The 25,646-nt window shown below is 44.3% G+C and overlaps 2 protein-coding genes across 2 annotated transcripts; both read left to right on the top strand.

Moving 5' to 3' along the window:
* Window positions 1-432: 432 nt before the first annotated feature.
* LOC8035644 (nucleoporin SEH1) lies at window positions 433-25,418 on the top strand. Its single transcript, XM_002411440.5, has 7 exons — window positions 433-901; window positions 2,250-2,300; window positions 2,688-2,793; window positions 10,820-11,078; window positions 13,552-13,791; window positions 18,642-18,811; window positions 25,151-25,418. Exons 1-7 carry the CDS (start codon window positions 791-793, stop codon window positions 25,324-25,326), a joined length of 1,113 nt encoding a protein of 370 aa, XP_002411485.3. The 5' UTR covers window positions 433-790; the 3' UTR covers window positions 25,327-25,418.
* Window positions 900-1,975, top strand: LOC115331236 (U6 snRNA phosphodiesterase). The gene has a single exon (XM_029993318.4). The coding sequence runs from the start codon at window positions 1,035-1,037 to the stop codon at window positions 1,863-1,865; it is 831 nt and encodes a 276-aa protein (XP_029849178.2). The 5' UTR covers window positions 900-1,034; the 3' UTR covers window positions 1,866-1,975.
* Window positions 25,419-25,646: the final 228 nt, after the last annotated feature.

Here is a 25,646-nt window from a genome sequence, read left to right as displayed (position 1 = left end):
TATTGGAGTTCCTTTTGTCGACAGCCATGGGGGAGCCATCGTAGCTATTACATTAGGGACCTATCATAGAACATCGACGTCGGATTGCGGGCCCCATGGACGCCAGCTCAGTCCGCCCTCAAAGTGACGGCAAGCAATGCAAAACTCTTGCATGCTCTCGCGTGTGATCTACGACAGAGATAGTGAAGCAATAATTAACCTTGTTCTCCGCGCAGCTGGCGATTCATGCTTCTCGCGATCTTTCTTGAATTACCTCCCAGGAACCAAATAAAACTTTTCGGGAGACAGATACCTTTTTGTTTAATACGATGCCATGGCATTTGAGTACCTTTTGCATACGATACATTACTTTACGAAGCGCGAGTTCAGCACGACAAGCGCACCAGCCTCCCGCGTCGTCTGCTCCTTGTGCTGTAACAAGTGCATCTCGCCAGAGAGAGGAGTGGCGCTGCGTTTAACTTGCTTGCTACTTTCTGACTGTGAGCTACATTTTTATAGCACTTTTTTGTCTAAGATTGTGGTCTTTTATATTTACAGCCTATGTTGTTGTTTTTTTTTATTTTTACGCAGTTCTGGTATTAATTTGGATTCTGGTGTGCCTGGGGCTTGGCCTGGGGCACCTGGGGCGCCTGGGGTCCCAGCTAGCTTGAGAAAATGGCGCCGCGCATTTGAAGTATTTGAAGCCGCGCGTAACGGCTTGCTAATTTTTGAGCATTGAGCTTCAGCGACACACGAGGTGGTCCTCCATCAGTGCGATTTCCTTGATTGTTACTCCAACAGTAGCGTCAACATGTTTATTGCACGGAGCATAGCAGCGGATCACAATGACCTCGTCCATGACGTCGCGTACGATTTCTACGGCAAGCGACTCGCGACGTGCTCGAGTGACCAAACCGTGAAGGTGTGTAACATTTTGTGAGACTATTCTGGAACTTGCGTCCGGTGTACGAGAGCCGGTTTGCACATCCGAGAGTTGGACGGATCTTTGTACGGCACTTCGCTACGCATTTTTTCCGCGACTATCCGTGCGTGCGATGAGCAGCCTATCGTTACTGTCGGAGTACGCGTCCTCCGACGAGAGCGACTCAGAAAGCGATGACAGCGGTTCCCCCAAGCCGAAGTCCTCGAGACTGGACAACGGTTCTCGAAGTAGCGCGCCTCAGAGGCAAGATAAGCATAGGTCGACTCTTCCCGTGCCTCCCGAAGTGCTGAGCCTGTTCAAAGATCGAACCGACCCTTTCGCCTGGCAAGACGACAGAGATCAACATAACGGGAGAGTCCGGACGTTCGCCCATGAGCCTGGAGTATGGGCGTCGTACGCATTCGTTTCGGGATCCACCCAGCCCGAGCTGGGACAGCTCATTTCGACCGTGTGTTCGGATTGCCCCTACCTCAATCCCCAGGATCCGAATTTGTGTCACGTGAGCTTGTCACGTACTGTTAAATTGCGTCATCACTGGATCCAGCCAATCGTTGACGCCCTGCGCGTAAAGTTTGCTCCGGTTTGCCATTTTAGCATCTTTTTGGGCTCCCTGGAGGTGTACACGAACGAAGAAAAGACCCGAACGTTTTTAGGTCTGAAAGTTCACAGAGGGGTGGAGCAGCTCAAAAGGCTCGTGGTCGAGGTCGATACCTGCCTGACCGAATACGAGCTGCCCCTGTTCTACGAGGATCCTTCCTTCCACATGAGCCTGGCCTGGTGTGAAGCAAAGCATGAGCATGACCTTCAAGAGACACTACATGACTTGCAGTTCAAGTTGGAAGAGTTTGCAAGCAGACGTCCCTTGTGCCGCGTGCTGACTGTGCCGTCTGTCTGGTTTCGTAGTGGGAATAAGTTGTTTGAATTGCCATTAGTACAGGCCTGATCATCTTCGGACTCCGAGTTCAAAGATACAACACATTTATAGCTTCTCTAAAACCCCTGAGATGTTGAAGATGCATGTTGCTCAATAAATTGTCTTTTTTTTACAGAGAAGCTACCTTTGTTTTTTTACAGCATATCCAACTGGAATTTGAAGCCTATAATTACCTGCAGTTAACTGTTCAGTCTCTTCTTATGCTTAATGTACTTACAAAATTTAACGCTGTGAATTTGCTTAAACAAAGATATTCTGTGCGCTTCATAGAGTAGTTCTCATGCTTTTGCTAGTAGTAGGTCAACAAAAAGTACTTGGACCTATGTACTGAATGTATGCATCGAGAACTTTGAGGAAGGAAAAGAGTAAATGCCATCTTTCTTTTTGTTGAAGGTGTGGGACCGCGGAGAGGATGGAGACTGGCACTGCTCTGCTAGCTGGAAGGTTGGTTCTCTTGATATTGAAATCGCCGAACAGTAATAGTACCATGGTCTATGTTACCCTTGTTGGTAGTGCTGGTGCTGAGAAGTTTGGGAGCTGCTGTCTGGTCAGTTTTTCATGCAGCCACTTGCACTGTAAGCAGGCACAATAAGCAAGCTGCGCCTAGCTTTTGCATACTGCAAATAAACACCAGCATGTGGGGAGCTTGTGTATTGGCAAAGGTTAGGATTGCTGTGTGTATCTTGCCATAAATAGGTCACTCGAAACCTTATTGAGGGATACCTATAGCATAATATTCAAAGCAATGGGCTGGAGCTTATTTTAGCTTGTTTGCACGTGCTTATTTACTGAACTGGATGGACAGTGTACTGATGATCCTTTGCTTTACAGACCCACAGTGGTTCTGTTTGGAAAGTGACTTGGGCACATCCGGAGTTCGGGCAAGTCCTGGCAACGTGCTCCTATGACCGTATGGCTACCGTGTGGGAGGAACTGGGTAAGCTGCAATCGTTGGAGAGAAACAAACCAAATGTGGTTTGGTTTAGAGCTTGGAAGAAAGTGATCAATGCCCGATTATATTATTGTAAAAGAAATAACTGTTAAAAGTGATATTTCGGTGCAAGATTAGAGCCTTCTGAGATTCTGCAAACTTTTCTGACCAATATACAATTGAGCAGCTTTAAAGAGGGTGTGACGATTTTTGAACTTTGGCCAATGAATTGCAGGAATTAGTCTGTCTCCTATAGAATAAAAAACAACAAAAAAAAAAAAAAAAACTTTTTCTTACTCAAAAAAAAAAATATGAAACAAATCGAAGTTCGGCAAGCCCCTCAACTCCCGCGCCGTCTTTTAGACTGACGTCACAGGGGATATTATATGGGTTTTCGTTGGGTTGTCTTCAGGGCCCCAGCACTCCCTCCATGATTGTCAGCTTTTCTTCGAGGTCCAGTTCGGCTACAGTAGATCACTGTTCCCACATAGCATCGGCAAAGCTTGCGGCAATCAATCAAGACAAAGGTCTGTTTGATGCAGAGATGGCAGAGAGTGTAGCAGTGGAAAGGGAATGTTTTTTTTTTTTTTACATTGTGCCACGAAAACTTGAGTACTCCCCATGACGCAGCATTATGGTTCCCGTGACCGCCACACACAACCGCAGATCGGAAAATATTTGTTTTTTTTATTGCGATTATACGGCGGAGTTGCAGTATTTCGGGGGAGGGTGGCATGTTTTCTCTCACTCGTGACAAGCTAAACAATATAAAAAATACAAGCAGTGATGGAAGCACTGCACCATTTGTGCCAAATTGTGCCATGAATGAAAGTCTGCTACTTCTTGCATCATAAATACCATTTTTGCTAAGAATTGCAGCAGGCATGTGCCAAAATAGGCTTAAAACAAAAACAAAATTTTTATTTTTGATTGGTTCTAATATTGAGAGAAGTAAAAGGAAAGGAAAATGGCCCAAATATGTATTTCACAACGTCCCTACTCAATGTATAGTTTGTTTCATCTTGGGTCAGAGCACAGTCAAAGGAATGGACACACAAACTAAAAGTGCAAGTCACTAGTCATTTGCTGTGCCAAGGGTGGGGTGCTATTGGCATGTAAAAGTGAGTGCAAAAAATAATAGCGTGGGAGAAGAAACATGCAAAAAGAAGGGGAAAGAAAAGATTGGTTTAGCCAGTGAAAGAGCATGTACGGAAAGACGACAAATGCCATGAGATGGCACTTTTGACACTGTTTGATGAATCCCATTAGCTCGTAGCATTACTGTAGAATACCATGCATCCGAACATTCCACATTAAGCGCCCATTACCAAATTTGTGAGATCTGAGAAAATATGCACAGTACATTTATATGTAAAATTGATGACCGGACAAGCGCCCATCCCCCATTTTTTTGCGATTATCTCCAAAGTTTGAGTGGACGCTTGCCCGGTATTTTACGGTAGTTTTACGGCATGCACATTGAACTACTGTAACTCTGGTACGCCACTAAAGCGCAGTGTCACTTTTAAAGCAAAACTGTAGGTTTTCATATTATTTGTAGATGATTGTTTTTGCAGTTTATTATATTAGAATATCAAGTTTGGTAGGTTCGTAAAACTGTAAGTGGGCATATTTTTATTGATAGACATTTTAGCGGGTATGCTATTGTTTGTTGGCGTTTTGCAAGAATTATATTCACATGCTAAAAATAAACTACCGAATGTAAAAGGGGGACGGGGCCAACTTTTGAACCTTTGGCTTAATAGGACCAAAATTTACAGGATATACTGACTGTTACGAGGCAGAATGCAGTGCAAAGTTTCGTCTGTGTACGTGAGTTGTGAAATAAATTATGGTCGTTTTTATTAGTAACACACTGACATTGATTAAAAAAACAAATAAAATGCCAATCATGTCGTATTACACCTGAGACTGCGGTGGAAGAAATCGGAAGAACTTTCAGTAAAAGGAACAGAGAACACCAGAGAAATGTACGCACGCATGCGCCGAACTCCGAAATAGCAAAGCACATAGAGGAATGTAATAATTGTAATGCGCATTGGTCAGAGACAGAAGTTCTGCATAAAGAGCGAAATGACATTAAGAGGGTCGTTAAAGAAACAATAAGAATAAGTTCTATCGGAAACTGCAAAAGCCAAGCATCGATGCAACTTGGACGCAACTCCAAAAAGTTTCTCAGACTTTGAACGAACGCATTTGGTTTACGAGAAGAAGGTGGGGGAGAGACAATGTATATGTGTATATACATCTAAAAATTTTTTTTTTATTTATTTTTTTTTTTTTAAATGTGCTTGTGATCGCGATTTTGAGATCACTTGGGTGTGTTTTCCCAAAGATAGGAAAGGGGAAAAAAGGGGGGGAAAAAAAAAAAAAAAAGTGTTAGTTGTGAAAAGACGGTGAGAGTGCAGGCGAGCTGGTGGTAGCTAATCATGTCGTATTACACCTGAGACTGCGGTGGAAGAAATCGGAAGAACTTTCAGTAGAAGGAACAGACACAGAGAACGTCTTTTTGAGACGTTCTCTGTGTCTGTTCCTTCTACTGAAAGTTCTTCCGATTTCTTCCACCGCAGTCTCAGGTGTAATACGACATGTTAGTTGTGGTTTTTTTTTTTTTTTTGTCTGGGTGCGTTGCCACGGTTTAGAGACCACCTGTGTGTGTTTTTTTTTTTTTTTTTTTTTTTTGTGCGCTTTGACGCGACTGTTAGGATAATTCGGGACATATCTCTGTCAAGGTCACTGCGATGATCCGCAGTGTCCCATTGTTAAGTCCTCGTCCCATGTGTGGGTTGTTTTGTATCTTTTGTATCCATCCGGTTTGAAATGTCTGCAACAAAGGAGTTTATCTGTAGAGTGTGGTTGGGAAAAAGTTCCGTGGGTACTTAAAGGCTGTTTGAGAAATAAACCAGTTAGCTGAGTTTGAGACGTTCTCTGTGTCTGTTCCTTCTACTGAAAGTTCTTCCGATTTCTTCCACCGCAGTCTCAGGTGTAATACGACATGATTAGCTACCACCAGCTCGCCTGCACTCTCACCGTCTTTTAAATAAAATGCCCAACATTTTTTTTTCCGCTAGATATGCAGCAGAGTGCCTGGAAGGTGCAACTGTAAAAACAACATTTCCAAAAAGTAATTTGTTTTATGTTAACATTGCGCTGAAAAATTAAATACATTTTTTGTCTTTTATGTTGCCGACAAAATCTTAAAATTTTTATGAAAGACATCCACAGAATAAAGAAACAAAGCCGCAGTTGCATTGCCATTAAATTCCAGTTAGGAAAAACAATGAGTGAGCCTTTCTTTTTGTCCCGTTACCAAACGATAGTTTTCCTAAAGTGAAACTTATGTCAAAATGTGGAATGGAGAAAACGCGTTCAAAGTTCTGATACCTTTACCTTTTCTTTAGCATTGCTGGACTGAAAATAATTTACAAAAAAATAACTATGCAGTGTAAACATATAAACTTTCTGAGAATACTCTCTAGATGTTGGTGGATGCAAGTATGGCATTTTTCAAAATCAATGTTTTCTGCAAATTTTTTTTTTTCTTCTGTGTAGTGGCTTTTTTTAATTGAAGTGTAGTGCTAGGCTTCATTTTTTAACAATTTTTAATACCCATTGCAAATGGAAGCTTCTCTGACAAAAAAAAAAAAGAAGGCTATATGTTTCTTTTGCATCCTATTTATTCTTATTACAAAATATAATATGTAATATTCTTCGGTATCAAAGAGGAACCCTCAATCATTATTAAAGATAAGCTCATCTAGCAATGCAGCCACTTTTTTTCAATTTCAGGTGTGCTAACAGATGTTGTCATCTGCTCGAAACTAATATTTTGCCTGCTATAAAACGTGCTACAAAAGAAAAAATGCCTCTTCCATCACTGTACAAGCTGCATTAATTTTTTTGCTTTGGCCCTTTAGGAAAAACAGGACCTATGTCTAAAAATGTCAGACGTCCTGTTGGGTGGTTCTCTGGCATAGAGCTTTATAGTCATTGGACATATTGCCAGGTGTGGATGTGTTACCATACAGCCACGACACTTAACAGCTGGGATGCACATGTACTATAGGGAACGAATGAAACACAAACGGCAGAGCGTGTTGCATGCTGCGCTACCTAGGGTAAAATTACCAGACGTCCCAATTTAGGCAGGACAGGTCCGGATTTTCCGGGTGTGGTCCCTCTGTCCCACCAGTGGACTTGTGGGACAATGGTTTGTCCCGCTTTGGCTACCCCGAACCGCGAATAGATGAAAGACACGGTTAAACGAAAGGATCGCACCAGTGAGAGGGTGCCTTTTTTGGTCAACAGACAAGATGTGCTTGGCAGAGAAGATGCTAATGCTGAAGGTTAATTTGCGTATGACAGGTAAACAGTGCTATGGACATAGTATTTACAAAGATAAATACATTAATACTAAAGATTGATATTTCAACCATATGCATTAGATGCACATGCCAAACAGTATGCAAATTGCAAAGAAAGGAAATGCACACAGCATATACGAAATAATAAAAAAAATGTGGGGAATATGGTCACTTTAACCTAGGGTCTCCTAAAACTGATAAAACTGCAGAGTGGACAGGGGGCTGCCAGTTATGTGGCCTGGGTTGTTCATACTACCTTACAGCCCCTCTCTCCACTTTACAATTTTAGCAGTTCCTGGGAGTCTTTGGGTATCAAAATTCAAATGTGGGCATCAAAAAAAAAAAAAAAGAAGTGGACAGGACAGCTAGCACCTGTCCTGTTCACTTCTTCATCTGCTATTGTCTTAGCGCTATTTTTAATTTAGTCTTTGGGTAGCACTGCATGTACCGAAGGCCACGTGTTTCGCCATTCGAGTTCTTTCCTGATAGTACATTTTCTTATTTTTTTGGTCACCTATGACATTTGTTACCCCTGACATTTGTCAATTATGACATTGACAACGTCATCTAGAACATGCTACATGGCAATGGCATAGCAGGACTTTTTTTTTTTTTTTTTTTTTTTTTTTCGGGGATGGGTTGAGGTGTTTGGGATGTCTATGACTTTGGTGGGGGGGTCAAAATGCAGTTGTATATTACGAGGTCAGTTGGATTTTGGGGGGGTGGGAGGCTGTTTTACTCCCCCCCCCCCCCTCCCCCCGACTACACCGCTGCTGCATGTACTCAGAAAACATACTCTCTAAGGTCCTGAGGGTGTCATTGCCGCGTGTAGTGTAGAAATGTTTGTATTTATCACTTGTAATGTCCCATATAACGAAGACATCATTAACAAAGAAATATTTGTATAAATCGAAATTCTGTGAAAGCTTCAGTCAGAAAGAGCTTAAATCTATGTGTTTACGCCACATGGCTAAGTGCCATTTATCAACTAACCTCTGTCTGTACACAAACAACCGCTTGAAAATTTTGTGTCGTATCTCATCTATCGAATCAAAGATGGCATTAATCTTGATGTTATAAGCACGCACTTCGACATTGTTTTGGAAGAATTTCCCTTAGACAAACCATGAAGAAGAAAGACCATAGATGTCAGAAATGAGGGTTATCTCGGAATACTAAAAAGTGGCTATGTGATTCTAAGAAGAAGAGCAGCCTCTCAAGAAAATTGAGACCCTTGCACCCCGCAAAGGGGGAAGTCCAGCGAAGCCGGTGCTCTGGTGGGATATGCCATGTCAGGCTGGGAGCAGCGGCAACGGCGGTTTTACGTTAGTGGCGTGCTTATTCTTGCTTCTGGGTGCGCCGACGCTTCTCGAACTCCCGCTGCTCTTCTCCAGAACGTACAACACGGGTGCGACCCATGTGAAGTGTGAAGTCCAACTGATAAGGACAGTGGCATGATCTTCGGCAGGTGGCCGCCGAAGAACGCGCGGCATTGCGCAATGTCAGGGGGGGAGAAACACCACGTGTAAGAAAGGCGCGCGCGTGCCGCGCTGGCGTCTCCAGCATTAACTGTTCTAAAGCAAAAGCCTAAACCAAATGGCATCTGCAAGTGGGTTCGTCAACGCTTTATTTTCATTATTTACTTAGAATATTTTATACGGGGAAGGCGTGCACGTGCAGCACCGGCGTCTGCAGTAGTAACTGTTCTAAAGCAAAAACGTAAAACAAATGGCTTCTGCAAGCGCGATTGTCTACGCTTTATTTTGGTTATTTACTTTAAATCTTTTATACGGGAAGGCGTGCGTGCGACGCCTGCGTCTGCAGCATTAACTGTACAAAATTGTTGGTCTATGCTCGGTCTGACCCCGGAGATGATCTGCCAGAACCTAGCCATAGACAGCTTCGCTGTAAAAGTCTGCCTGGGTCATGCATATACTTCATGCCCAATTTATCTAGATCTTTTGAAAAAGCCATACAGCACTACAAATTCAGATCATCCCTCTCGCTTTTCTGTGTATTGTTTTTTCAGTTTGATTTTAATTGAAATTGTTCTTTTTATTTGATAGTCTGGCATTTGTTATTCAATATTTTTGCTAAAAAACAAATCTTAGAAAAAGATTTGGTGAGAAATTTTCAGTATTTTTTGGTAAATACTTTGAAAGCTGAACACATGGAGGTAGGAAGAGGAGGAAGTGACATGCCGGCTCAAGCCAGCCAAATGAGCAAATCCCAAGTAAAGCCAGAAGTACAGCTCATGGTGAATGGGAATGCCCCCAAGGGTGACCAAAGCAGCTGCTGGTGCCAAACCGGCTGTCCTTTCCGTCCAGTAGCGTGGTTTTGTTTGTTTTGGGCCATTGTTGGGGGCGTGTCCCTCCAAACCAGAAGTCTGCCCTGGCTTCGCCTCTGGTAGTGTCGTGTCGCCTCCAGAAGCTTCCTACCTGAAGTGGATTCCACGACTTAGTATTGTTTTCTCCCACAATGCTTCTTTTCCATGTAGCTTTATGGAAGGAGTTCTAGCCATCTTGGAAAGATTGGGGGCAATTCCTTTCGTCTGCTGTGTCAGCTCTTCGGCACTGCAATGATTGCACTCCACACTCGGAGACACAAAACAATCACAGAGTTACGATGCTCCCAGGCTTCTATTCACTGTGTCTGTATAGTGCGAGACTCAGTCTGGCATCAACACGAAGGCACCGTATGAAACTTGCTCAGTCAACATTGTGTAAACCTGCCTGAAGGTATTCCAGCACACACTTAGTGTCAAATGGAATATAGACCTCAATAGAGCCTGCAAAGTATCATGCAGTGTCTTGTAGCCAGGTAGTCGCTGACAAGGTGGGAACGTCGGGAAGGAGGAACTTCAGTTATCCCACCTTCAGCGGGGGCTTCCTACGTGAGTTTCAAAATGTTTTGAAAAAAGTCATTTTTCAATTTTGAGGCTTTCGGTTTTAGAAACTAATTATACACCCTTTCACTAAATTTCATAACCATGTGCCAAATAGCTATGTTGATATAAAATATTTTCGACACAATGTGAGGCAGTAACAAAGTAAAGGAGTTCAATGTTTGAATGCATTTTTCTCAGTTCGACTTTTTGCTGCAAATGTCGTACGAAGGAATCTTTTGTTCAAAGGTAAAATTATTCTGATACCACAATCAAGATGTTTCTGATCTGAAATTTACTGGGAAATCGGGCTATCTACCTTATTTTGTTTGAGAAAATACTATGTTTTCAAAAATTGACATAGGACAGATATGCATCTCATATTTTGAGGTAATCACTCTTCCTGAAATATTTACATTTGAGTTATAAAAACTAGATAGCCCAAAGTCCCACATCCCCACTTTATACTCAAGCAGTTAAATTGGTGCTTAATAGCTTCATTTGCATACCATAGATTTCTTAACGAAGAGTGGCACATCTTCTTATGCAGGTATGTAAAGTTGTCCTAGAGAGCTGAAAGCTTGCACAGTACACCTACATCTGAAGTTAAATCTCCCCTGCAAATTTCATTCCGATCACTTGAGTAGTTCAGAAGATGCCAGACAAAGCAACCGATTGACCAGATTATTCATGTTGCGAGCGTGACCCATGTTCTTCTGACAACATGCTGTGGCCTTGAGACTCACCCAGAGACACCTTGCAGTGGCCGGCAAGGGCTTGAATGGGGGGGAGCGTGGCCAGTCTCACTGGATCAAGCGCACGAGCCTGGTGGACAGCCGGACGTCGGTGACGGATGTCAAGTTTGCACCCAAGCAGCTGGGGCTGCAGCTGGCCACCTGCTCTGCGGACGGCATGGTGCGCGTCTACGAGGCCCCCGACGTCATGAACCTCAGCCAGTGGTCTCTGCAGAGCGACATCAACTGCAGGATGCCCCTCAGCTGCATCTCCTGGAACCACTCCTTGTGAGCGAAAGGGGCAAGGGTGGATGGGGAGAGGGCCCCTCATTCAGCTCTCTGGTTGTGGGATTCAGTATTGCTCGTTAGTGCCATAAATTGTCGTTCCCTGTGGCTCATGGATGACTTTACTTTCCTGATTTGTGTCTTGAATGTAGTATGTTGCTACAAATAATGCTGCATGTGCTAATGTCAAAATGCAATAGCACAAAATCTTGACATGTCTAACCCTATTGTAAGATATTGAGCAAGTTTGCACCTAAAAGTTGAAGATATTCACGAAAAAAATTTGGATGTTGGGTCCAGAGGTGGAAAAGCAGAAGGGGCACATGATAGAGTAGGCCCTTGCTTGAACTTTCTTTGATGCGACAGAACGGTATAAGAATCTGGCAGAACCCATCATTTTAAAGCAGCCACGCCGTTCTTGTCAAGTATCGCGCTTCACCGCTTTGTGCCGATGCATATGCATAAAGCTTCACTGATCTACACAGGTGTACTTGCGTAAAACTTCCCTGCTTCGCACTGGTGCGCGCACATAAAACTGCTCCACTTCACACCGCTGTGCACGGAGCAGCACCTCATGTGGGGAAGCATCTCAGTTAGCTCGCCGGACTCAGCAGTTTGCTCGGATAGGCACTTGATATGTCTTTTGCTAATGTGTAAAATGATTCAAAAGTAGGGGCTGTGCACTTACGGTACGGTAACATGAGCATATGCTTAGTATTTGATGGTGTTAATGTGATGCAGATGCTTTCAGGTTAATCTTCACCCTCATATAAAAGCACATTATAAGAAGTTTTCGCAACCATAGAAGAGGCCCTATTAATGGAAGCCTGTTATGTTTCTCTTGAATATGATTAACATTTTTGTTTATCAGTATCCTTTTGCAAGTCCTGTGTCTTTACCCTTAGATCCCTCGGAAAGTCAGCAAAAGAATGCCTTTGATATATTCCATGGGATCTCTTGACTCTCACTGATGGTACTGAGTCTCTCGAGAGACAAACATGGATACATGCAAGCAGTTATGGCAGAGCAAACAGTGAGAGGGTTTCTGTAACACACGGAGCACATAACGTATGCCCTAAAATGTTGGCTTTTTATTGGATACCTTCCATTTCGTTGCTGATAGTAGCTAGACGTAAATCATAGTAGTATGACATTCCGGGACAGTTTTGGTGCTTACAGATCTGTCCAGCTTTCAAGAGACCCGAGTTTTGTTCCAGACATATTCTGTTTTTCAATGGTTTTCTGATTTTCATTTCATTTTGTTTGGTTTGTAGAGTTTACCTGTCTGCTCCTCTCGAGTGTTTACTCTCGGAGACCTCGAAAGGAGGATGAAAATTCTGTTCGATATATCTCCACAGGGAATAAATTAATCTGCATCACAATGAGGGCATATTATTATTATTCATATTTCTTGTAGTACAGCGGTAGTAGCGGTGATTATGAGATAAAATAAATACTGGGTATAGTTACAAGCAGTTTCAGAGCCTCGAAACAATAATGTGGAAGTCATTCCTTTACGCACTTCTCTCATCAGCTGTCACAGTGACAGAAAAGCGGATGATTGAGATGGGAGTGTGCAAAACAAGTATGACATAAAATAGCGCAACAGAAACAAGGACAAGAAATAAACAGGACAGGTCCTTGTTTCTGTTGCGCTATTTTATGTTTTACTAAGATGAACACACTAGCCCAACAACGTACCTTACTAAACAAGTATGCTTAATTTCCTATCATAGCCCAAATGTGGCACCCTCTTGAGAAACTGCGTTTCTGACAACCAAGCGAGACTTTGTGACACAATGTCTTTCTTTACTGCTTCTTTCTAGGGCCATTAGGAAAGCTCCTTTGCACTGCATTTAATTCAGCCATAGTCGCCGACAGGATCAGAACGGCAGGGCATTTCTGTCAGACCCCAGCACTCCAGCGCCGTGCACTCGCTGCCCTCCGCCGTGCCATGGATGCGCATATGCGCTCGAGGCTCACAAAGTGCCAAAGCACTATCGAAAGTAGAAACTTGATGCTGGAAGGGGGGGGATAAGTGAAAGACTTCCCTGCTTTTCCCATCCTGTCAGTGAGTGTAGACCGTTCCATTAAAGGCTTTCTGGACGGCCCTATTTTGTTCTACTGCAGCGCTGTCTGCATACATACGGGCATTTTGACGGATTCTGGTCATGCATATACCTCATACCTAAAACGGAAAGGGCATGCACTGAATCCCGGTAGCAGACGACAAATCGCCCGCTCACTGGATCCTGCGGGGTAAAAGAGGGAAAGTGCATGCAGCCGATCACGACAGTAAGCAAAAAACCAGCCATTCTCAACGCTTGGGCAGTTTCAGTGGGCCGTACCGCCGAAAATGCCCGAACGTCGCCGCTCCCTTTCCCTCTCTCCTCTCACCCAAGGGGAATGGTCCATAGCCGCCTTAGGAGAAGCCCGACGGAATGGTGCGTGACTCGCCTGGCGCCTTCCTCCGCAGCAACCGCAACCAGCCACCTATGCTGGCGGTGGGCAGCGACGACCCGGGCTCGTCTTCGCTGGGCAAGGTGCACGTGTACGAGTACTGCGAGGGCAGCCGGCGCTGGACCCGGGTGGAGAGTGTGGTCACGGTGGTGGAGCCCGTCCACGACCTGGCTTTCGCCCCCAGCCTGGGCCGCTCCTTCTTCCTGTTGGGCATCGCCTCCAAAGATGTGCGCATCGTCTCCCTCAAGCCCCTCCAGTGAGTGCCCCGCCAGTCCGGCCACTCGGGGGGGGACGGGCGCCGGACCGATCAAAGGGGACGCCAAAGCGGACTTTACGTTCGCGTTTGAAGAGAAGCTTCGGCAGTTTTCTGCGTCAATAGATGTTATGGGCTCTTTACTCCCTTTCGAAATGATGATGTAGAGCATTTTAGGGCATCTGTTGCATGACGTCGCTTTGCATGACGCCAGTCACGTAACATCAGAGTTATGTGATTTCGTGACATCACTCACGACACATGCCCAGTTCATTCGCAACGCAAAACAATGACTGGAAGGCTAAGACTGGAGTCAGCAGCAGCAGCTGCGTTTCCCATAAAACGCAATTCTGCATACAACGGTTTGATTGACAGATGAATGTGACGGCAATCTTGGAAGAGCAGACTCGGGTGATGGATTCTCGTAATAAGGTGCTGACCGCGGCAGGAAAAAGCGGAGCGCCAAGCTATGCTTGCCTCGGCAGCGAGGAAATGTTGGGCTTATATGTCGGTTTAAGGTTACATTAGGGTCTGTCAATGTGCTGTTGTGACTATACTGTAGATTCACACAGAACTGATCATTCTTTTCTTATGCTCGCTGATTCACTTTAAAATTTGTTAAACGCACCAATAGACACGGCTGAACTAGGAACCCAAATAATAGAGGTTGAAATAATGTTTTTTGTGGCACTATTCAATTTTCAAATGGTTCTCGTTGCTTTTTCAAACTGAAAGTCTGCTGGCAACACTGAGAAAAAGACGACAGGTGTGGGTATAGGTTCACAATTTAGGCACTAGAACTTGTTCCCAAATGGATTAGGAGAAGTTTGAAGGTGTAAAATGAATACTGTCGAAGCTCACTCCCACACTCGCTCAGCAGCACGAACAAAACATGAGACATATTTTGTTTTTTTTAGACTGTCTGGTCAACCCACTGGTTTTCCAACGTGTGACGTTACACATTGGAAAGCACAGGGAAGTTTGAACGTTGGTTTCGAAATAAATGTTAGGGCGCAAACGAGCTGGTTCATGATTCAAAACATGATTCAAAAACCCCGAGACTGTAGGTAACGACAAACACACTCAAAAGTCTCACCTTCATTTGCCGTTTCTCATATTGTTTTGAATTTAGAGATATTAAATAGCGTGCCAAGATGAATAAAGCCCGGAAATTCGGAAAATGTAATTAGCTTGGGTAGCTAATGAAAAACGCCGGAGTACCCGTTCTACCTGAAGGGCTGCCAACGAAGTTTCATTTTGGAGGGCTACCTCGCACAATCATAATGCAACAAATTGAGGTGCTTTAAACGCGGTGCCAACACCGCAATTATTTGCAGCCGTACCCGAAGATATGCAGGACATCGCTGCTTTGCAGCAGAAGGCAAAGGGGTACCTTGAGCGTATCACCTTCTGTGTGTTTACGCCGAATATCTTGCTCTTTGTTGGTGTGATGCGTGAGCTCTCGAAATTTAATGTTTATGCTGGAGATGTTTTCTATTAATTAGATCAATGTTCTCATTGCTGTTGCTGTATCTTTGACACCAGAATGAAGAGAACAAATGATCAAGGTCTCAGTTCCATTTTTTTTCCGCAAAGCTGTAAATGACTCGCAGGTGGGATTTTTTTGTGTCGGTGTCCTCACGAAAACAAATCCTTCAGCGATTGAAGCGAAAAGTGCATACCTTGCATGCAACATACAGCAGAGCATTCGTTTCAATAAAGAGCAAGCACAAAACAAGCATCCGAACCACATAATTGATGATAAGGCACTCCTGATAACAATGTGAAGCACGTAGCGCTCACCGCATACGTTTCCCGGTAAATATTACCGTTACAGAAGCTGCCGCGGCAATGGCAGCTTGCGATCTGGGGAGTGACATCACAAGCCTTTCATACAGGGTATTTCACGTAAGAGTGACAAAAATTCCTAAAATTGGTGTATTCGAAGTAAAAGGACAATTTTGTCGGGACCGCATTACTCATGGTAACGACGTCAGGAAATGCACAATACTTACTAATTAACTAAAAATTACTAATCAACTTTTTAATTAGTGAAGATAGACATATGGTTCCAATTAGAAACTTGCTGAGCATCATTGAAAACCACTAAATTAGTAATTTTCAGAAAGACTTAGCGCACGTGAGGAGCATAGTGGTGCGTTAAAGTTACCACTCGTGGAGCAGGTAGAAGGCTGGGGCTCTCATAAGAGAGCAAAAAAATTGTGCGGGTGCCTTACCGCAACCTTCAGCCTTGTACACCTGCTCCACGAGGGTTAACTTTAGTGACTACCATGCTTCTCATGCGCCCAAAGACTTTGTCAAAATGACTAATTTAGGGGTTTTCGTTGATGCTCAGCAAGTTTCTAATTAGAACCATATGTCTATTTATACTAATGAAAGAGTTAGTCACTTTAGTTGATTAGCAAACTAATTACTAGTAAGTATTGTGCAGTTTCTGACGTCCGCCACCTCGAGTAATGCGGTTCCGAGAAAATTATCGTTTTACGTCGAATACACTAATTTTACGAATTTTTGTCACTCTTATGTGAAACACCGTGTATAAAAAGTTTTGGTGCAGTGCATCTTATTTATTTTCTTATTCAATACTGCAACCTCATTAAAGTTTTAGCAGGTTAAACACTGTGGTACAGCAAAATACACCGATCTTCATTCAAAAGTATATGACAATATAAAACCACACTGCAAATTATGTCCCAAGCAGATTCGCACAAGTGATTGTGATACACTTGTAGAAAATGTTTCAAAATGCCATTATGTAATTGAAAAATATACATTTTCATCACACTAACAAAAAAAGGGAAAATAAATAGGTATAAAAGTAATATTCAGCAGTGCCCTTGCTAACATGATCGCCTATCAATGGCCAAAAAGAGGGACGAAAGGTTTGTCGGTCATTTGGTATAGTGCTGTGGGCAATCGTTGCAGGTGTTACCACAGCTTTGCTGGCCAGCCACCTTCACAACGTGAACTGGAGCCCCAACTTCTTTTTTATAAATGGTTATTTAAAAAAAAACAAAAAACAGGCGTGCTTAAAAAATTATGAAACAATACCCTAGCATAAAATATGAAGCATGTCCCCATGTCATGATAGGGGCCCATCTCCTACTTTTTTAATGTTAGAAGAATAAGCGAAGGACATATGAAGCACCCACCCTAGACTTGTTACCCCACCCAACTAACCGATACGTTCCTCTGCGTCAGCCACCACTATGAACACGCCGGAACACAGTGGTAAGCCCACCCTGTCATGTGCCCCTCTTTATCTTTGCTGTCATCCCTAGCGAGCACCTGTCCTCCAGTGTTTCAAGGTTATCTCGGTATTCTAAGTGGGCAATTGCTCAGTATTTTACAGTATTTTACATATCAATGTATTATGCATATTTTCTCAGATCTTACAAATTTGGGTATGGGCGCTTAGTGTGGAATGCACGGATGCACGGTATTCTACGGTAGGTTTATCTTGTTTTTTGAAAAAAGTGAAAAGGAAGGAAATTCATTTAGTTCGGTGCACGCCTAGTCACCCCAGCTAAAACATACCTAGTTGTCAGTCACGCTGACCACATCATCGTCCAAACTTTAGAACGGTGAACCACATGCCTCCAAGCCACAACATTCGCACTGTGCTGCTCTTGCCAAGCTTCACCGCTTTGCACCACTAGTCTTGCATCAAGCTTTACTGGTTTGCATTGGTATTGTCAGGGAGGCACCTCACAAGGGGGAAGGGGAATATCTCAGTTAGCTCAAGGAGGTTGAAATTTTTGCTCAGTATTATAGGTCGCTAAATACATATTTGGTCACGATTATCAGTCCATTTCTAATCTTAAAGAGCAGTGGCAGATAATAATGCCCACCTATGTTTGAGTGACTATAGTAGTTATTATGCAAAAATGTAATGTTTCTTGCGTGTATGACAAAACAGGTTTTATTGCTTGGCTTGGCTGACTAATGTGCAAAAACTTCGCAAGCTCCAGCAGCTCAAAAAAAAGAAAGGTAACCTTAGTTTAGGTGTGAAACACCATAGGCATTGGGCCACTCCTGGTTATGAACTGTTTGCGTTTTGAGAACCCGAGATATACTATCTGGAACCTAACACAAAAGGGCACATGAGCTCTGTGTATGTCACCTCTGCTTCCGCCGAACTGCCCATCAGTCTTTAGGCCGTTTGTACGAGACAGCAACTCGCACACAGGGAATTTTACGGAATGTCTGTCTCCACCACAAAAAATATTGTTCCATACAGACGTTGCGCTGCATAGCCCCTCCTTCAAAGTGAACCGGTTTAGTTGGTCTCGAGCAGGTTTCTGATCAGAGGAAACCCTGATAAAGGTAACCTCCTGGGACCCTAATCTACACGGTGGGACCAAGAAACCGGGACATTACCGCCTGCTGCGATTGGTCTGCAGCATGGTGCTGACCAATCACAGCAGGCAGTGACGTCCCGGTCTCGTGGTCCCGCCATGTAGATTAGGGCCCCTGTAGTCACTAACAGAATGAGAACAGCAGGGAGGAGTGTCAGTTGACTCTCCTCCAGTGCCAGGTTCCTGCCCTCGACAACGCTTCAACATCTCGTGAGCCTCGAGCGCGCGCGTCGTGTAGCCACAGCACGGCAGAAGGCAACGAGGTCGGGCGTTCGAAAGACACACTCTAGCCCCCTACCATTCTCGCTTTGCTGCTGACTATAGTTAAGGTCTGCTGTAGGTGCTCCTTTACTGTAAAAAAAGAAAAAAAAAAGGAAAAACTAATTTCTTTTTTGTCTGCCACTTCCCAGTGCCTAAGCGGCGATTTGGAGCGGGGGACCCAGAGACGATTAGAGTTGAATGTGTCTATTGCAGGCCAGAGTCGACCCTGTCTCAGCTGCAGGAAGGGACTGCGGCCAAGTTTGAGACCAAGCTGGTGGGCCAGTTCGAGGACCACAACTCTCAGGTGTGGAGGGTGAGCTGGAACATACTGGGCACCATCCTGGCGTCCTCCGGCGACGACGGCTGTGTCCGGCTCTGGAAAGGTGACCCTCTGGTTCCCCCATACACCTCGGGGAGACGGGTACAAAAGTCGCTATACATCAGTGCACTGTTTACGAACGAGCCCACGTTTTCCTAGGGTAGGCGCGAGCACTGCGCTTGCGCAGAAACTAGATTTGCACGAGGCAAAGCGGCCGTGCATGCACCGTGCCGACGGCAGCACCGCGGCAGCAGCGTTATGCCAGAGCCGCAGGTTGGTCTATGCATCGAGAAACAGAGGGAGGACGAGACTAGAGCTCACGAGGACGTAAGAATGTGGAGCTCTGATTGGAATGATTAGTGGGTAGACCTAAAGCCAGCTGCCTTTGTCTCCACTGCTCTCGTCAAACGCGTTGGAACGCAAGAGCCAAACGCTGGTCGCCAGTGTTCCACGTCCTAATGCGTTCGACGAGTGCAGTGGAGACAAAGGGCTAGCTTTAAATCTACCCACTGATCATTCCAATCAGAGCTCTGCGTTCTGACGTCCTTGCGGGCTTTCGGTTTCTGGGCACATAGGGTGGTTTCGTGCAACATACTTCCGGCTCAAACTCTCGCCGGCATTCAGGCTGGGACGCTTTGCCCCACGTCTTTCTTTGTACGAAGGCAGTATTTTCCAGCTCACTCAAGTTCTCTTGCGTTGTGATCTACTGTGCTTGCTGGAGCGGTCAGCAACATAAGGGAGCATTGACTGGTATTCAGTTTTTATATTAACCAGTCTTTATTCAAAGTTAAAACGGTACTCGAGAAGTCAGTTCATTGGCAGCCAAATAGGTTCCCACAGATGCCGAACGAAAAAAGACGAAGCAAGCGTGAGTTTGTGCAGCCCAAATATTTCCCCAATTGCTTTCATTGAGTTCTGTCGCTGGCGAAGCTACTTGGCCGTGCTTATGCATTCCAACATCAAGCGTGACACTAATGAAAGATCGCTTACGTGCAAACAAATAGAAAAAATGGCGAAAAGCATTCACCGGCATGGCTGCTGGCTCCTTACCAGAAGTGAACAGACTTCGTGCTCCTCTAGGCACCACAATTGTTAGTTCTATACAGCCAATGCAGAGCCACTCTAGCCAACAAATTTAACTTCATGTTTTTGGTATGGTCACAATGAGGAAGTTTACAAAATTTAAGCAATTTCGGCAAAAGTCTGAATGAAAACAGTAGAAAACGTGGCTATTTAATGAATTGACCACTGGAATAGAGAACTTTGCTCGTTTCTTGTTTCGGCAATTCCGACTAGGGGGGTTGTGCATCTACATGACCCTTTTGTTCCTCCACCCTGCTTCTATTCAGAGAGAAAGTAACTTTTGTATGCTAGCTAGAGGAAGAGGCAATATGTGTTAAGACTGTAAGTGCATGGGCAAGCTGGTGTTAGCTAATCATGTTGTTTTACACCGGAGACTGTGGTGCAGAAAAGGGAGAAGCTTTTAGTTGAAGGAACAGACACAGCGCTTTGTACCTCAGGTTAGGATACAAAGCACAGCAGTCGCCCTGTTCCTGAGGTCACCCAGATGTAGGTCCTGGAACCCCCTCCTGTCGTCCTTGATGATAAGGGCATTGTATTGGGGGTATGACCGTGTGGTCTCTTGTAAGTCTGTATGTTATGTGTTTTTGAAAATGCTTTCAACAAAAGAAATCTTTGTGTAGAAGGTGGTTGACAACGATGGTATTGTGGGTTGGACCGTTTGTTCTCTTGTGGATACAGTATAGACCACTTACAACGTAACCGCTTATACTGCAGGACCGGGTATAACGCGGCTTTTTTAAACCACCGGTTCGCCTCCCATAGAACTCCATGTAATTACATACCGCTTAAAATGCAGGCGAGCGAAGGGAAATACCGGTTATAGTGCGGTTTTCGGAACAACCCGGCGACCGCGCCGACTGACCGACGCAGAGAGCACGCTTCCCTGTGCGACACTAGATAACGGCGCGAGCCGCAAGTGGCACTCGCGGGGCAAGGAGGTTGCTTGAAGAAGCGGGGAGAAGCGAAGAGAGGCTTCAGTTGCCATAGCGACGGAGGGATGCACGCACGTGTCGTTCACGTGCGTGCGTCCCTTCGCTGCGTTGGAAATGTTGGAAACAACCGCAACGACAGACCAATCGCAGGTCGAGGAGAAGTGTTTGCGCGCGTTGCATGCCGGTCGCGGGCCGGCCGGCTGGCTGCTTCTATCCGCAAACATGGCGTCGGTTTTGATAGTCGATGTAGACGGCGTGGTAGAAGCCCATCGTTCCGCGTAAAAGCGCTATCCTGGACTGTGAATTTTCGTTGTGTGTACTAGAAGGGAAGATCCACCTACTTGTGCGGCGATGTTGTGGCGGCACTCTCAAGACTGCAGAAACGCCCGTGTCGTCGTGTTTGTTTACTTCGACTGCAGTGGTGCTTTCTAAGCATTTGTGTTTTCGAACATCGCTTGGATTTCTTATTTGGAACATTTCACGCCTGTGCTAAAGTTGAAGGTATTACTGGCGCATACCGTATAAAGGATGTGAATTTTCACTCGTTTTCATCGCCGGAGAAAAGTGATTAGGGTTAGCAATCCTCAACGCTCGCAACGTCCGTCCGCAACCCGCGACGCTGTTAAAAGGCTGCGCCAGGCAAAAGTCGCTAATTTCTTTCAAAATGTGTGACACACTTGAGAGAGAAGTGTACTAGTCTGGTGAAATAAAGACTTTCCTCAAACTAAGCTTTATTTTTCATCTAACATAAAATAAATTCTTTTCCAAATGTAAGTTGTCTGATGGCATGCAATTTGGCCTAAAAAATTTATGTTTTGGTTATAGCGCGGTACCGCTTACAGTGCGGATTTTCGCGACTCCCGCGACAAACGTTATATGCGGTCTACACTGTATGTATGTTCTTTGTATTTGAAAGTGCTTTCAATAAAGGGAGATCTCTGCATAGAAGGTGGTTAAAAGTAACTGTGCAAACATACTTAAAAAAAAAAAAAATTAAAAATATTCAGACGTTTCTTTTTGTATTTGTTGTTTCGCCTAAAAGTTTTTACAGCAAAGCTGTTTATGGCTAGGGTTCTGTGGATTCTTCATTTGCGTCAACAAAAACTCTATGCTTGCACCGTCGCACGCGCACGCCTTCTTCATATAAAAGATTCAAAATAAATAACCAAAATGAAGCGTTGACGAATGCACAAGCAAAATGCCATTTGTTTTAGGCGTTTGCTTTAGAGCAGTTACTGCTGCAGATGCCGGCGCTGCGCGGCCATGCCTTCCCCATGTAAAAGATTCAAAGTAAATAACCAAAATAAAGCGTTGACGAACGCACATGCAAGATGCCATGTTTTAGGCTTTTGCTTTAGAACAGTTACTGCTGCAGATGCCTGCGCCGCATGCGCACACCTCCCGTATAAAAGATTCGAAGTAAATATCCAAAATAAAGCATTGACGAATGTACATTCAAGATGCCATTTGTTCTAGGCTTTTGCTTTAGAACAGTTACTGCTGCAGACGCCGGCAAGTGGAGCATTATTCGCTGCACTCTCCTTGATGCTTGGGTAATTTAGCAATAGGTCTGTTCAGTAGATTAGTTATCAATAGGCAACATTTTTAATATCAGTAGACTTTCAAGTATATAATAAAGCTCCCTCAAAGATTTGCCGCTGTGCGACCCATGTCGGCCATGTCTGCGCTCGCACCACCTTCTCTTTGTCGTTGTTCCAAGCCGCTTGCGTGCCTAGTTTCCTTTCCATCCACTCTCCAGGCATGGCAGTCCCGTCGCGCGTGTCTAGTTTCCTCCAGTTCCTCGGGGCGGTAGTCGTCCACACGAAATAATGACCACCGATCAAGACAACAATACGGTAAATGTTTGTGCGTACCTTTCGTCATGATGACCACCGATCAAAACAATAAATGTGTTCATGCCTTTGTTCAAAATTCTGTGTCATGTTTGTGTCGTGTGCTCAACCAGGGACTTAAACCGTAACTGTAACCGAAACCGAAAACCGTTTAGGAACAAAACTTTTTCAGTAACCGTAACCGGAACGAAATTGTTATTTGAAGTTTATAAAAACCGTAACCCTAAATGTAATCGTAAATTATTTACCGGTAATTGATATTAACCGATATTAACTGAAAAATAAAAAATATTAGTTTTTCTCGAGAATGACCTTGAGGAGGGATCTTGAAATGTTGTGGCCATTTGACAGAGTTTCCGTCACTGAGTGGTGCATCTGGTAATATATTTCAGTTGAATCTAGATTTGGGATTAAGAATGCTTGGTTGGAATCATTAATCGAGCTTTTAATGAAAAGTTTATATTTCTAAATCAGCCACACTCCTACAAACGCTACATGTATTCAGTAAGTGTCGCCTTCAGGGTATTAACTAATAAGTTAGGATTCTAAGATGTCCGTCCAATTTGTTTCTTTCAAAACCGCCGATGTTCTCTACCTGCACTAGCCAGTATGAAGAAACGAGCTAAATTGATCATCAGGCAGAGCTGGCGGAAAACAAAAGGCGAACCTTGAGGTTCGACGTAAAAATCTGGCTCGACGAAAGATTGTGATATCCCTAGTTGCAGCGAGAAATGCGCGCTTCTATAACTACATGCATTTGCTTTGAAATAGCAAACATGACGTAGGTGTAACAGCGCACAACAACCAAGACTAGGGAAAGGAACAAACAACACAGGACATATTTTTAGAGCTTTCTGTGTTGATTGTTCCTCTCCTTAGTCTTCCTTGTTTCGTGCTATTGCATTTACATAATGTTTGGCTTTCATCAACTAGCCCAGCTCTCAATTTTATTACTTTATTCCACTTAGTAGTATTTTACTAGTGGAGCGCTATATAAAGTTCTGCTCCTTCCTTCAGTGTGGGCGAAGCCTCTTCGGCATCTCTTAGGTTGCAATAAACTATGGCGACGAGAAGGTGTGAATGGTTCTTCCAGCACCCAGTGGGAACATTCTGAGGGTTGTTTACAAATGTTGCCGAACAACGAAGTAGCGATGTGTATTTATATTTTTATTATATAAAGTGCGATGATCCTCGTGTAGCGGGGGTAACGTGGATGCTTGGGTATCAAACTAGTATGTAATGCAAATAGATGTAGTGAACAAGTGTTGGAGCTAGAAACGTGTGCAACTTTTGACCGATTAGAAGTACTAAGACGTTTTGAGTTCTCATTATTGTGAATGTCCCGTTGTTGGATATCTGCAACTACTTCAAACCGTTTAATAAAAATGGCTGTCCTGCATTTCAGCTAAACAAATTATTGGAGAAACCAAAAAAAAAAGGTTTTCAGGAATGTGTCATTGGTGTACCGAAACCGTACAAAGTAAAACCGTGAAAACAGAAACGATACCGATATCAACAGGAAACCGTAACCGAAACGTTATATTTTTCGGTTTGAGTCCCTGTGCTGAACAGCTTCGCTGGTCATCCACCTCCACAGAGTGGAATGACTCATGATTTTTTGTCTTTTCTGCACCACAGTCTCAGATGTTAAACGACATGAATATGTGTTGCTTCCTCTAGTATAACTGGAAGAAATACCAAAAGAAATACTTATTTTCAGATTCGATTTCTAGTAGTTGTTGTTACAAGCAGTGATTAGTTTATTTGTTATAGTGTACTAATTACCCCTGGCATTGTGTTCAGCTTGTTTCCTTTTGCCATACGAGCAGTTGGGTCAACAAACATCCTTGCCCCATATGCGTTGAGCACGCATGCTACCGCGTGCTGAGTCATTCATTGTAATTAGATATTACAACGATACAGAGGCTTAGCCAGGAATTACTTTCGTGGGAGAGGGGGGTTATGGTTTCCATGACCAGGGGGGAGGGTGGGGGGGCATTGGTCTTGTGTACTGTACAATTCACGAGTGCGGAGACATAGCTGTCCCCAACCCCCCCCAATTGGCTGGAACAATTCGGTAATCATTCAATATTTGTCTTCCTTTACTAACAAAAAAAAGTTATGGTTTTGGGGAGGGGGGGGGTTTTGAGCCCCCAAACCACCCCCCTGCCTACGCCACTGCAACGGTGTCACTAGTACGGGACTTGTATTCCTTTTTTATTTTGCATACAAAGAGACTTTGTGGTTGAAAGTGTGGGGACATTCGCAATGTCACCACATTATCGGTGCACCCTTCTGTGCGAGTCCAAGAGCAGTTTGTGTGCCAGTGTTAAGACGGCCGAAGCACGGCGCCATGTGTTCCAGTTCGGCATCAGCGGTGAAGTCCCACTAAATGTTCAGCGGTGAAAGTTTGATGGCCCTTCATGAAGTTTGTTTTCTTTGCAGGTGTGGTTGTATATTTGCTAAGGCGTAATAAAAGGAGCATTGAATCGAGAGATAACGTGCTGACAGAGCAAATGACTGTTCCTCCACCAGCGAACTACATGGGCATCTGGAAGTGCATCGCCGCACTGCAGGGCGACGGGTGCGTGATCCAGGGAGACAAGCATGCAGCCGACTCTTCCTCCTTTGCCGGCAACACTTCCGGCCCCACGTCCGGATACCACCCTCTCATTCAAGGCGGACACCACACGCGCGTCCTCTGGCACTAACCAAGGGAATGTCAACGCACTCCCTTCACAGTGCGGCAATGTTCTTTTTGAGGTTTGTATTGTAAATAAACTGGCGTTTATTTTCTGAAAAATTATCGCAATAAGGTTGTGTCTCCTCCCATCTGCAGACCCAAGGGGCCAGGGGCATAGCTACTCTGAACTTATGGGGTTTCAGATCGCCCCTCCCTCTCCCCCAGGAAACATTCCTGGCTGTGAATGCCAGTGTCCGAACCTTGCCTTTGGGAGTTTATCCAGGATTTCAACTTTGAGGGTTCTCGGAAATGTTTTCTTGGGGGGGAGGAGGGGAATTGTTATTACGT

The sequence above is a fragment of the Ixodes scapularis genome, unplaced genomic scaffold, assembly GCF_016920785.2.
Source record: "Ixodes scapularis isolate PalLabHiFi unplaced genomic scaffold, ASM1692078v2 PGA_scaffold0__279_contigs__length_252992795, whole genome shotgun sequence".
In the NCBI taxonomy this organism is placed as follows: domain Eukaryota; kingdom Metazoa; phylum Arthropoda; class Arachnida; order Ixodida; family Ixodidae; genus Ixodes; species Ixodes scapularis.
This window is presented reverse-complemented; position numbering and strand designations above follow the sequence as displayed.